The sequence below is a fragment of the Molossus molossus genome, unplaced genomic scaffold (assembly GCF_014108415.1).
Source record: "Molossus molossus isolate mMolMol1 unplaced genomic scaffold, mMolMol1.p scaffold_m16_p_14, whole genome shotgun sequence".
In the NCBI taxonomy this organism is placed as follows: domain Eukaryota; kingdom Metazoa; phylum Chordata; class Mammalia; order Chiroptera; family Molossidae; genus Molossus; species Molossus molossus.
Window position 1 is genome coordinate 36142237 of NW_023425349.1, and position 13675 is coordinate 36155911.

At 45.9% G+C, this 13675-nt stretch overlaps 1 protein-coding gene across 1 annotated transcript in view; it reads left to right on the top strand.

Annotated features, from left to right (window-relative positions):
* The window catches only part of B4GALT1 (beta-1,4-galactosyltransferase 1), a 53072-nt gene extending 41679 nt beyond the window's left edge, over window positions 1-11393 (top strand). The window contains exons 3-6 of the mRNA XM_036260709.1: window positions 1443-1630; window positions 5390-5512; window positions 8158-8262; window positions 8471-11393. Of these exons, the coding sequence (XP_036116602.1) occupies window positions 1443-1630; window positions 5390-5512; window positions 8158-8262; window positions 8471-8603 (549 nt within the window). The 3' untranslated portion in view covers window positions 8604-11393. The remainder of the gene's footprint in view (window positions 1-1442; window positions 1631-5389; window positions 5513-8157; window positions 8263-8470) is intronic.
* Window positions 11394-13675: the final 2282 nt, after the last annotated feature.

Genomic DNA, 13675 nt, shown 5'->3' on the forward strand with positions numbered 1-13675 from the left:
CTCTCTCGGGAGCCTTCATTAAGCATACAGTCTAGTTGGGGGGGGGGGGTGGTGGTGAATATGAACAAGATATGTAAGTAAAATATGAAGTACCTTTGCATGAACAGAATGTGCTTTGGGACCCAGTACTTAGCATCCTGAAGCAGATGCTGTCCTCTCTCTCATACCCCCTGTTTCTGTTGTGGTGTGTACCACACTGCTTCCTATCAGACATTAGGAGCACCATGAGGGCAGAGATCTGTTGACCATGGTGTAGTTGGGAGGATTCCAGTCAGGATCAGGATAGCATGTGCATGAACAGCATGTGCATGGAAGAGCTTGTGAAATGCTAAGTGTAAGAGTGGCAGTGTTGATACTGTACTGTCCTTACTAACCTAGGGCCATGAGAGTTGGTAAGAGCAGAGATCCATGCTGGTGACTCTAAGGGGTCCCTTTGGTTGGAGTTTCCCAGAAAGGATTGCTCTCTGCCACTGTATGTTGAAACCCATTCATCAGTCTAATCACCCATTCATCCATTCATCCACCCATCCATCTGTCATCCATCCATTCATTCATCCATCTAGCACTTACTTATTGAGCTCTTATTATATGCCAAGCAATGTTCAAGGCACTGGGTGAATAAATAGTAAAAAAAATCTTAGTCTTCATTGAGCATACAATCTAGTGGGGATTGAATATGAACAAGATAAGTAAATAAAATACAAAGTACCTTTGCACGAACAAACTTGGTGCTTTGGGACCCAGTACTTAGCATCCTGAAGCAGGTGTTGTCCTTTCTCTCATACACCCTGTTTCTGTTGTGGTATGTACCACACTGCTTCCTGTCAGACATTAGGAGCACCATGAGGGCAGAGATCTGGTTGGGTTTGCCATATTTCCCTGGTGCCTAGTTGGTGACAGACGCCTGGTAGGCATGCAGTGGGGTAATCAATCATAATCAACCATATAAAGAGGGTAGAAGTGAAAAGTCCCATAGGCACCAGTTTCCTGGATATCTTTCCTGGAATTAGTGTACGTATAGTATATAAATAAATGGCATAGGTTTAAATGCCTTTTCACCTAACTACTATTTTGAAGATCATTTCCTTTTAGAGTTTCCATATTTTTTAAATAACTCTACTCCATTATATGGATGTACTACGATTTATTTAATCAGCTCCCTAGTGATGCTTATGTCACTGTTTGCAATCTTTTGCTGTGATGAACACTTCAGGGGAATAATGTTTATGTTATTCACACATTTGCGAGTGCTTCAGGATAATTCCAGGAAGTGGGACTGCTGACTCAGGACATACCACTTGGTATTAATTTATAAATGAAGACAGAAAAAATGAGGCCCACGAGTGAACTAATGATCACATTTCGTGGGCAAGTCACCACTCCCTGTGTTCTGCTTAAAATCTTAATGGCATCTGATAACACTTCTTTTGTTACTGCACTAGGCTGGAGACTCCATGTTCAATCGTGCTAAGCTCCTCAACGTTGGCTTTCAAGAAGCCTTGAAGGACTATGATTACAACTGCTTTGTGTTTAGCGACGTGGACCTCATTCCAATGGATGACCGTAACACCTACAGGTGTTTTTCCCAGCCGCGGCACATTTCTGTGGCAATGGATAAGTTTGGATTTAGGTAAGAGCTGTTCACCAGAGTCTACAGAAAACATGTTTTTCTCTGATAAGACAACTAGGAGGAGGGCCTCTGAAGGCACTGGAGTAGAATACCTCCTCTGAGAAATGGGTGCTTTTTAAGCCCAGGGTCAGTGATTATTTGAGGAGGAAAGTGGAGTCCAGAAAGGCCTGTAACCTCTGCACATCCAGACAAGAAGAGTCTTTAATATTTGGGATGGCTCCAGACTGACGCCGTGCTTCCTTTCTTTATTCTCTTCCCCTCAACAGTTTGGGAAACTAATTGGAATCATTTCCCCCCAGTATATTCTTGGGGTTGGATACCTCAGCAATTCAGCAGTGCATAGGCTTCTGCTTAAACACATGACCCACGTGTTTCTACCAAAATGCCCCTGGTGAGGAGGCCAGCTGATGCCTGGCCCCAGGGGGCAGCAGTGTAATCAAAGGCATATCGTCATAGGTGGAAAATTACCCTGTGTTCTGTTGTTGTTGTTTTTAATCCTCGCCTGAGGACATTTTTCAATATTTTGTTCAGATAGAGTGGGAGGGGGAGAGAGAGAGAGAGAGAAACATCCATGTGAAAGGGACACATCGAGTGGTTGCCACCCACATGACCCAACCAGGGCCGGGGACAAACGGCAACTAAGGTACGTGCCCTTAGCGGGAACTGAACCCGGGTCTCTCCGGACCACAGGCTGACGCTCTAACCGCTGAGCCAAACTGGCCAGGGCAGGTCTGTTGTTTTGTCATAAAAAAATAAATGTGTATTTTGTTCCATATGTACCCATATTTGTATTAACATAAGATGGTTTTAAATCACTTGTCAGTTTGGTAACCTGGTCTTTCCCTCCTGTTCTAAGAAGCTGCCATGGGTGCCCAGTGTATAGGCCCCTGCCTCGGACTGATAACCGCAGTGTGGCTGGCCTGGGCTGACCAGCAGTCCCTCGGTTTAGATCCAACTGCCTTTTTTCTGACTCATTTTATTCTCATAATTATTTCTATCCTCCCTTGCTGAGGGCATGAGGTCTGTGAGATAAATATAGGGTTGATATGAAGTCCTTCCTCCAGATCAAAAGTATTCAGGCCCCAGACTTGCTGTCTTCAAGACGGGAAATGTAAATGTGACTTTCTGCTCCCCATCTTTCCTCCCTCCCTCCCTGTTTGTCTGTCTTCTTCTTCTTCTTTTTTTTTTTTATCCTCACCCGAGGATATTTTTCCATTTTTTGTACAGATAGAGTGGGAGGGAGAGAGAGAGAAACATCGACGTGAAGGGACACATCGAGTGGCTGCCACCAGCACGACCAACCAGGGCCGGGGACAAACTGCAACCGAAGTATGTGCCCTTAGCGGGAACCGAACCCGGGTCTCTCTGTACCGCAGGCCGACGCTCTAACCGCTGAGCCAAACTGGCCAGGGCTGTCTTCTTCTTTTTGAGATACACGGGCTCATACTCAACCCTTCTTAATATCTTCCTTGAAGCTTGGTGGTGATCACCTAGTTCTTCACAGTGCCGTGTCTGTTTTTCCCAAACTGCTTAGGCTTGGGGGACGGGGCAGGAGATAAGAGAAAGCAGCAGAAACAGCAAAACCAGATCTTGTCAGCTCAGCTTGTATTTCCCCTAGAAGTGGCTAAGAGTCTATTTCTGTAAAAACACTGATTATCAAAAAACTTTATTGGCCTGGCCACCTGGTTCAAACCCTCCCATTACAAGTGCAGACTGTACTGTGAGGTAAGCCAGAAGGTGGATGACTTGGCTCCTCAGTGATGATACCTTATTACATATATATTACCTTAGATTCACTAAAGCAGGTCCCCAGGGATCTGTGCTTGTGGATACTTGCAGTCAGAATTCCTGAGTGTATTTGAAGATGATAATTGCTTTTTTTTCTTTTCTTAATGGGTTCTATATGGTTTGGCTGACTTCTCTCTTCAAGTCCGAGTTAGAGTTTTTCTTAATTTGTGTGATAGGTTTGGTCTCTCTGGATTCCAGTAAGAGCCTGAGTGTGATTTGGAACTGCACACAGGGTGGTGAAAAAAACCACAGCCTTTAAAGGATCCACGGAAGGCCTCTGGGCATATCCTGATTCTGATTCTTAACATTTCTCATAGGTGCTTCCTCTGTATCCCTCAGGAGGCCATGATTCATAACCATTGAAACATTGAAGTACAAAAAGGTGTGGATGGATAAGAGCCCAGATACCCTGCTGCTTGAAAATGTGTCCAAATAGATTCACCATTAGACATTTTGCTAAGCCAGGATATGGACAGAATTTACAAGAAAATATTATTTTAGAAAATTTTCAGAAATGCTATCTTTTTTTTTTTTAAATCAGAAAATGTACCCATTTTATTGATGCATTGCAATTGATTTACATTTTACCATATTGTGTAGAAAATATTGAAAATACAAGCTACTTTGTAAAACCAAAGACAAACTTTGAATCCAAAGATAAACTATGTTTTACACAATAGACCTTTTTCCCATAGTTAGTATTATATTTAAAAATATCTATTTATGCTCTGGTCGGTTTGGCTCAGCAGTTAGAGCGTCGGCCTACGGACTGGAGAGTCCCATGTTTGGTTTCCGCTAAAGGCACGTACCTCAGCCCTGGCCGGTTTGGCTCAGCGGTTAGAGCGTCAGCATGCGGACCAGAGAGTCCCGGGTTCGGTTCCCGCTAGGGGCACATACCAGAAAAGAAAAGGAAAGGCATGTACCTCAGTTGCAGTTTGTCCCCGGCCCTGGTTAGGTCATGTGGGTGGCAACCACTCAATGTGTCTTTCTCATGTTGATGTTTCTCTCTCTCTCCCTCCCGCTCTATCTGAAGGTAAATGCAAAAAAATAAAATATCTATTTATTTTGTTAAAATGATTATTTTACATATTCCCTAAGTATGTCTGCATTGTAAACATAGTTCACTAATTCTCAGAAACTGTTTTCTAGAGGCTTGTTGTAAAAGGAAATGAACAAGCAGAAAAGGGAGAAAGCAAAAAAAATTTTTAATTACACACAATAAGTAGCATATCAAATACATTAAAAACTTTTTAAAATTATTTATTTATTTTGTTAATCCTTACCCGAGGATATTTTTCCATTGATTTTAAAATAGAGTGGGAGGGAGGGAGGGAGGGAGGGAGAGAGAGAGAGAGAGAGAGAGAGAGAGAGAGAGAGAGAGAGAGAGAGAAAGAAAGAAAGATCTATGTGAGAGAGACACATCAATTGATTGCCTCCTGCACGACCCCAACCAGAGCTGGGAATCAAACCTGTGACCCTTGGGTCTGTAGGCCCACTCTCTCAACTGCTGAACCAAACCAGCCAGGGCAGAAGATCTTTTTTTTTTTTTTCTTTATTGATTTTAGAGAGAGAGATAAAGAGAGGGAGGGAGATAGAAGCATCAGTGAGAGAGAACATCTATTGGCCGCCTCCTGCATGCCCCCCATTGGGGATTTGGTCCACAACCTGGGCATGTGTCCTGACTGGGAATCGAACTTGAGGCCTCTTGGTGCATGGGTCGATGCTCAACCACTGAGCCATACCGGCCAGGCAGAAGATACTAGTTTTTGATACTGTGTCTTCTCTAAGATAATCTGAGTCTGCTATAAAAAACAAAACAAAGAAAACCCTTCATAAATCTCTAATTAAAAAGTTCCAGAGAATAAAAATAACTTTAGAAGTGTTTATGTTTTGAGCAAACTTTATTTTGAGAAAGTCAAAACTCACTAACCACTGGTCCTCTATGTGTGTGTGTATTTCTCCCCCCCACAGCTTGCCTTATGTTCAGTTTTTTGGAGGTGTGTCGGCTCTAAGTAAACAACAGTTTCTCACCATCAATGGATTTCCTAATAATTATTGGGGCTGGGGAGGTGAAGATGACGACATTTTTAACAGGTAATGGTCACAGCTTAGATCTCCTTCTTTCCTGTTTCCCTTCACTTCTAGTTTTTCCATCAATGCTTGGTTATTCTGCAAGGCTTTTGACCCTCAGGAGGGATGCAGTCTCCACTCAGCCCAGGTTCTTTTGTTTGCCCAGTGGTAGACACTATACGTGCTGAAGGTGTCTTTAGGGAAAAAAAAAAATTTAATTTATTGATTTTTAGAAAGAGAGAAATATCGATTTATTGTTTCACTTAGTTGTACATTCATTGGTTGATTCTTGTATGTGCCTTGACCCAGGATTGACCTCACAACCTTGGCATGTCTGGACCACACTCATAACTAACTGAGCTACCTGGCCAGGGCAGCTTCTCTGATTTTTACATTAGCCTTGGAAAATGTAAAATGAGAACCAAGTAAAGGGTGAGCTTACTTTGATATATACCACACGCCATTTGTACTGAAGGAGTAAACACATGTCCTTTGTAAAAATTCAGCATGTCATTGGGGTCCTGTTTGAGTGTGAAACAAGTTCCTTTGGCCAGGATCCCAAGTTCTTCACAGAATCTCGGTACTATTTTTTTTGGACTATTTTTTTTTTTTTAATCCTCACCCGAGGACATTTTTCCATTTTTGTTCAGATAGAGTGGGAGGGAGAGAGAGAGAGAGAGACATTGATGTGAAAGGGACACATCGAGTGGCTGCCACCTGCACCACCCAACCAGGGCCGGGGACAAACTGCAACCGAGGTACATGCCCTTAGCAGGAACCAAAGCCAGGTCTCTCTGGACCGCAGGCCAACGCTCTAACCGCTGAGCCAAACTGGCCAGGGCGGACTTTTTTTTTAATTTTTTTTTTTTTTAACTTTTTTCCTGTATTGATTTTGGAGAGAGAGGAAGTGAGAGGGAGAGAGAAATAGAAACATCGATGAGAGGGAACATCGATTGGCCGCCTCCTGCATGCCCCCCACTGGGGATCGGGCCCACAACCTGGGCATGTGTCCTGACCGGGAATCGAACTGGTGACCTCTTGGTGCATGGGTCGAAGCCCAACTACTGAGCCACACCTGCCAGACTTTTTTGGACTATTTTTAACATATACAAAGAGGATAGAGTAGTGTGATGAAACCCTACTGACTGGCCCCAACAGCCATCATTTCATGGCCAACCCACCCATCCACACCCTGGGACTCCCTGGAAGCTGGCAAACCTTTATTATGTAGGTTGTCATTGCAAATGGTGTAAAACCATCTGTCAGTAGCATTTGAAACAACATTCTGCCCAGTTCTCCCTGGCAAAGGAGGCTTCAACCCTGCCAGCTGCAAGGTAAAAGCACCTATTTCATCTGTGAGCCAGTCTGAACTTGTCTGTGTTTGATGTCAGGATATACCCTTGTGCCTCCCTGAATTGGAATACACTGATTTGACCAATTAATAGAAGGTTTCTGTCAGAGCAGCACCCATGTCATTTAAGGTTACTTTTCCGTGAGAACTTGGCCTAGACCCAGGTCTTTAATGTTGGCCTTGGAGAACACTCGAGTCTTCCAGTGTGTAGACTGGTCATCAAGCATGCGCTTACTGAGTGCTGCGTGCAGAGCACTGGCAGGGTGGCCCCGTGGGGCGGGCACCGAAGCAGTGGATGCGGAGTCCAGACAGAAACAAACTTGCTTCCACAGTACCACACCTGGGCAAACACCGGGCTGCTGTGACACCACAGACCTGAGTGGGCAGAAAGGCTAGGGCTGGGTGGGCCGGAGCACCAAGTACGGACACCCTAGGGTGAAGGGACTAGAATGATGAGTGGTTTGTGGAGCAGCTCTCTTGAAAAATAAAGGACCTAACTCTTACTGCACACCTGCTTACTGTGTGCCAGGCACTAGATCAACCCTGGGGGGCAAGGTTGGAAACCTTTACGTCATCCAAGAGCACTTAGTCCTGCCTCTTAACTTTCCCCCAGACCTACACAGAACCTTCTACCCTGTTCTGGCTGCCTCTAGTCTTATTCTGTACTCTCTATTCTTACACGGCTTATCAGAGAGATGTCTTCTCAGCCAAAAACCTTTGAGAACCACTGTATTATTTCCTTTTCTGACACTGGCACTGTTCACTGGGATGCTTGAAGCTTTGAGAAGGCCTTCGTGAGTCAGCCTTTACCCGTCTTCCAGCCTCATCTCCAGCCCCTTCCAACCCCAAACCCTTTCAACAGTCCTCAGAAGCTTGTGTTGCTCCCTGAGGACACTGCTTGCTCTCCCTCCCTGCCTTTGCCTCTGGTTTCCTGGCTGCCCAGAATGCTCTGGCAGATGCCCATGCATCCTCACGACTTGGCTCTGTCTCGTGTTGCTCAGGTAGTTGCTTCTCTCTCTGCCCCATAACCGCACTTCCCCTCCTCACCTCCATCCTGCTGCTGACACCCTATGCTCTAATCATCCACACTGAGTTCCATGACAGAACCTAATAGTCACCAACACAAACCATGGAACCAGTGGTAAAAGCACCTGGGGAAGGGGTGTGAGTTTTAACCAATGCCATGCTGGGCTGGGGTGTGGGCAAGTGAGAACAGTAAGCAGGATGGTGGATGGGGCACCGGTCTCACAGCTGCGGCTTTCAGACTCGAGCCGTGTGGCAGCTCCGTAACGATGATTTGTCCCTTTGCTCCTTGCAGATTAGTGTTTAAAGGTATGTCTATATCTCGCCCAAATGCTGTGGTTGGGAAGTGTCGGATGATTCGCCACTCAAGAGACAAGAAAAACGAACCCAATCCTCAGAGGTGTGTTCTGTTTGTTTGTGTTCCTTCTTCCCCCTTTAGGATGGGGCAGGCTGCAGAAATGAGGCTCTGGGGGGCTCCATGCCTGGAGGAAGAGGGAGGGTTCAGTCCGGGGGTGAGGGGGTGCCCAGTGAAGTACAAACATTTAATGCTTTTTTTCTTAACAATTTTTTTTTTTGAAACCAACCGCTTGCCCTCTTTTTCCTTGTAGGTTTGACCGAATTGCACATACGAAGGAGACAATGTTCTCTGATGGTTTGAACACACTGACCTACAAGGTGTTGGACATAGAAAGAAACCCATTATATACCAAAATCACAGTGGACGTTGGGACACCGAGCTAGCATTTTGCTTCACTGATAAGAGACCTGAAAATGGCCAGGGACCTCTGCTGTGTCTCTGCTAATGTGCTGGGCTGGTCCCTGTCACTCTGAGCAATCAAAGTGATAGGCCCCCTTTGCTCATCACTCACATGCCTTTCCAGAGGACCAGAATGAGTGGGATGTTGTGCCCCCACCTTGACTTGGCATGTGACTTCTTAGCTCTCCGAGGTGTTTGTCAGTGTAGAAACTATCAGCCTTTGGGGGTTCTCAGCGTGTTCACGGTGTTACCCCAAAGAATCAGAGCTGTATACAGCCCCGAATTTGGTGACTGTGGGGCTCGTTCCCAGTGGTAAACTGCTAATTTGTTATGAAATAGGTAAGACTTTTGCTTTAAATTGTGTATTCTTCTTACTTCATGAAAAATTGGAGAGTGCTGCTGAATTGGATTGGTGTGATATTTTTTGGTTGTCATATTTTAACAGGAAAACAGTTTCAACTATTCTCATTTCACCTGCCTTTCCCCCTCCCCCTTCTTTTAGTGCTATAAAACTGTGTGTGTCTTTTCTTAGCAAAAGAGTTTTAAAACTTGAGCCTCAGACCTTATGCCCTGCTAGTGTGTGAATTCCAAGGCAACTTCAGCCACCAGAGCAAAAGCCTTGGGTGCTTTCACATTCGGTGGCCTTTCTCCAGATTGCCTGATTTCTGAATGTAAAACTTAAAAAAAAAAATAGCTGTGTGTAGTTTGTAGTATTTTAAAGACCAAATTGAATTCTGATGACTGATCTAGCTTGATTTTGTGTTGATCCAGATTTGCATAGCTGTTTAGTGTTAAATCATGGCAATTTATTTTTCTGAGTATGCTATGTAAACTTGAATTTCCTATGTATTTTTATGGTGGTGTTTTAAATGTGTGGAGGGGACTGAGCATTTTTTTAGGGGGAAAAAATTCTGTATGCTGTAGTGGCCATGAGCAGGCCTTTGTTTTAGAGCAGGTCAGGTTTTGTGAAGAGCAAAATCACCTTTGGGTCCTTTGATGAGGGCAAGGCCTCCCAGACCTCTGCGGGAAGGTGGAAGCCTGGGCCTGCCGGGCAGGGCTCCCTACCTCCTTCCCCTCCCCAGGTGCACAGGGTAGAGGGAATCTCCACCACCTCCTGGAACTGACCCCGCACCCCTCACCCCAAGACCTCCCATCAGGGCCCTAGACTAGAGTTGTAAATGACAGCAATCAGGTAGGTCTGTTACTGGCCCCTAGCCTGGGAAGGTGGAAGGAACCTCAGTTCTAGCATCTCGTGGAGTCTAGGGTCTGCCTCCCTTGGAGGTTCTGCCCCACACTGCCTGTCCACCTTGCAGGACTGGTTCTCCTTCCTCCCCCTCCTGCCCTTCCCATTTTTGTTCCTTTGCTTCTTGCTTGTTCCCTAAAACTTGCCTGTGGCACTCAGGGTCAAATAGACTGTTCATTCTCCAGCATGAATGTGCCTTTTAATTAGAAACCTAGAAAGAAATTCAGCTGAACCCACCCACACTCCCCCATGACCACTCTGGTGTCTAAAGCCTTCCTTTCCCCCTCGGGTTCTTAGCAGGTAGGTGCTCCCACTCCAGGGAGGCTGACCCACCGCTTCTCTTCTCCAAACCCGCCTCTGCCGGGGGAGGCTTAGACTGCCTGGCTGAGATGCATGAGGCAGTTTCTACCACTGGGTGCCCTTACTGGGTCCAGTCTGGGCTAAGGCCATGAAAGTCAGCTGTTTAATCCCAGGGTTGACGTCTCAGCTGGTGGCAGCTCGGACCTCTACCACGGACCTCCTGGGAAGCAGGCCTCAGTGTGGAGGCTGAGTTGGTTTCCAGCCCAGTCTTACCTGTGCCTTTATTGCTTTGAGCATCTCAGATGCTAACTTGTTTCTTTTTCCAGAAGACTTTGTATTGATTACAGTTTATTTCCCACTGCAGAAGCATTTGGGCTATGCAAATAGTATTCCTTCTGTCAATTCCCTGCTCCTTAACAGTGACATTAATAAAACTCAGAACAACTGCACTGAGAAGGAGTTTTGGGAAATGCAAAGAATGAAGACCTCTTTTTCTGACCCCAGATCCTCACTTTTCCAAAGTGCCTTAAAAGAAAGACAAATACCTTGGGAAGTAACTCTGTTACTTACTTTACTCTTTTAAAAAATTAAGACAGTTTTCTTCTTCTTTTTTTGTTTTGTTATATTTTCCTTTATATTGCATTGGAATGTTCAAGTATGTGGTTCATTCTCAGAACCGAGGGAAATCCTGCATCATCTGTTCCTTGTTTGCTGACCTTCTGGTGCTCTCATGGGGGTCACCTGGGCCTGGATGCTTGCCTGGTTCATGAGATGCTGTAGGTCCTGTTTCCTCCCTGCGGAGTCCAGGGCAGAGGGTTCAGGGAGCATTTCCTTTACCTGGAAGTCGTCACCATGAAGTTCTCATGTATGTGCCTTTGGCCTTTGTTTCAGTCCTTCTCGTTCCTGGTGACCCTGTAAAGTGGCTTCTGGAAAAGATCAGAGGGCAGAGGTGGTTCAGGAGGGTAAAGGAAATGCTGGTGCTGGCTCTCAGCCTGGGCATGGTCTCTGCTGACCTCAGGGCTGGCCATGGGGTGTCCTACACAGCCAGGACAGCAGCTTTCCTGCCCTGGAGACCTGTTGGGCTGTGTATTTTGATTTCCTGTGTGTGCAAATATATGTATTTACCATTGTAAGTGGAAGGGGGGAATGTCTGACTTTGATGTCCAAAACAGAACTGTATTTTTGCCTTTAAAATCCAGTAATATAACACAAATAAATGTCCCTATCTTTGTAACTGCAGGTGGTTTCTCTTCTGATTTAAAGTGTTTGGGCTAGCCCTGGCCAGTTTGGCTCAGCGGTTAGAGCGTCGGCCCGCGGACCAGAGAGTCCTGGGTTCAGTTCCTGCTGAGGGCACGTACCTTGGTTGTGGTTTGTCCCTGGCCCTGATTGGAGTCGTGTGGGTGGCAACCAGTCAATCTCTCTCTCTCTCTCTCTCTCCTCCCTTTCTCCCTCCCGCTCTATCTGAAGATAAACGCAAAAATGCCCTTGGGTGAGGATAAAAAAATAATAAAGTGTTTGGGCTCTCCCAGAGTTGGTGGACAGTGACTGGGGCTGCCTGCTGGGAGGCTCTGAAGAAAGCAGAGGTCTGCCTTCTGTGCCTCCTGGTTCAGGGTGTCGTCGTGGCTGGGGCGTTGGATAGCAGGATCCCCACATACTACCCAGGAATCACATGGTTGGAGTACACATACGTCCCTGGAATCAGCTGATAAGAAAAAAATGCTGAGATGTTCTAAATTAAGTTCCAGTGGCCTGAGAGTGAAAGAGATGGGACTGTCAGTCTGTTCACGCCGCGGGCCAGCTCACAGAAGACTTCTCACATTCCTGTTTTGCCTGTTGGACTTTTGGATTAATTTCCAGGTGCCTATATCCTCAGATGATTTTAGCCAGCCACCTTCTAACTCCAGGAGCGCCCCACCGCCCTTTTTTGCACGTGGGCTTTCTGGACTGCTGCCCACAGCCACTCCACCAGAGCAGACGTTTCTTTATTCGGACTCTGCTCTCCCGGAGCTGGCCCTGCTTCACCTCTCCCACCCCTTTGCCTGTAGCTCCTGTAAATCCTTTCAGACTACCTCTTTCCTCCCCCTTCCCTTGACTTGTATAGAAACCGCATGCAAAATGAACATACTGTCTTTCGTACCTAGCCATGCCGCTGGTGGTTTAGACTTCATGCTCCAAGACCAGTCTGGCATTTTTGGCTCAACAAAACCTTATTTTTAAAAAAGGAAAAGATTTTTGTTTAACACAGCCATTTCCCCATCTAAGCCTCATTTTGTTATCTGTATAATGGGAATAATAACACATAGAGACTTTTTTGAGGCTGAAAAAAGATCAAGTATCTGAAGCAATGACAGACACCTCACAGGTACTCATTACATAGTAGCTAGTGCCACTTGCAACTAGAATTTCCCAAGCACTCCTCTGGCCACATTTCTGCTATTTTCAGTAAATGCCAGAATAGTCCTGAGATAGTTGTCCGAGCCACTTACACAAGGTGTTCAAAATGTCATTTAATCACTATGACCCAAAACAAGGTTTCTTGTCAGCCCCAGGAAATGTAATAAAGGGTCTTAGTTGTGACCCCAAAATGTGAGACACCTAAATACCCAGCAGCAGCCTCTTACATGCTGCTTGGATGAAGCTGGCATCTGGAAGAAATGGGCCAGAGGAAACCAGTGTGCAGGAGAGGTCACCCCAGCTGTCCGGGCTGTGGTAGCTGCAGGCCCTGCTAGGATGGGGCTTCAAAGGTGGGACCAGTTGGGAAATAGGAGCAGGAAGGGCAGCCCCTTATACTCCCTATCCCCGGCCATCTGGCTGTCTCCACTCATCCCTGTGACTGCTGGAAGGATCCCTTGTGTCCCAGGCCTGAGCAGAGGTGGCTTGGGCTCAGATCTGACCTTTGAACAGGAGATTCTGGCCCTTTGGACAAAGTGTTGCCTTTCAGGGCTTCGCAAGCTGTAAGGTCTGGGTTACGTGGAGCACCCTTCCCTCCCCAAAGACATACATGTCCACACAGAAGCATACACACAAGCATGCACAATACACCTGAACTGCCTGTGAGAGGCCAGAATGCCTCTTGTCAGTTCTGTGACCTTGAGCAGATGACTTAGCCTTTCTGCCTCAGTGTGTTCATCTGTATAATGAAGATAGCAATACCTATTTCATAGAGTTGTTACAAAGAACAAGTGAGTTAATACTTATAAAGCACTTAGAAGATGCATGGCTCATAATAATCATACATGTTCCAAAAAAATGTTATTTTTTTAAATGCATGTGGACACCTGCTGACATGTATGTATAAGCTGCTGTACACACATTACCAATATACACACACGTCAGACATAGTGGAGCTCTTTATTTTATGGGGCTTAACTCTGGCGGTTGGGCAGGTAAACCTCAGAGTAAGTGACCATTTCTCTTCTGGAGACACCCAGGACCTTAACAGTGGTGCTCTCCCACCCCTCCCCCACCTCACCTAAACAAAGGTATTTGGAATAACTGCCTTGGGGAGGGAGA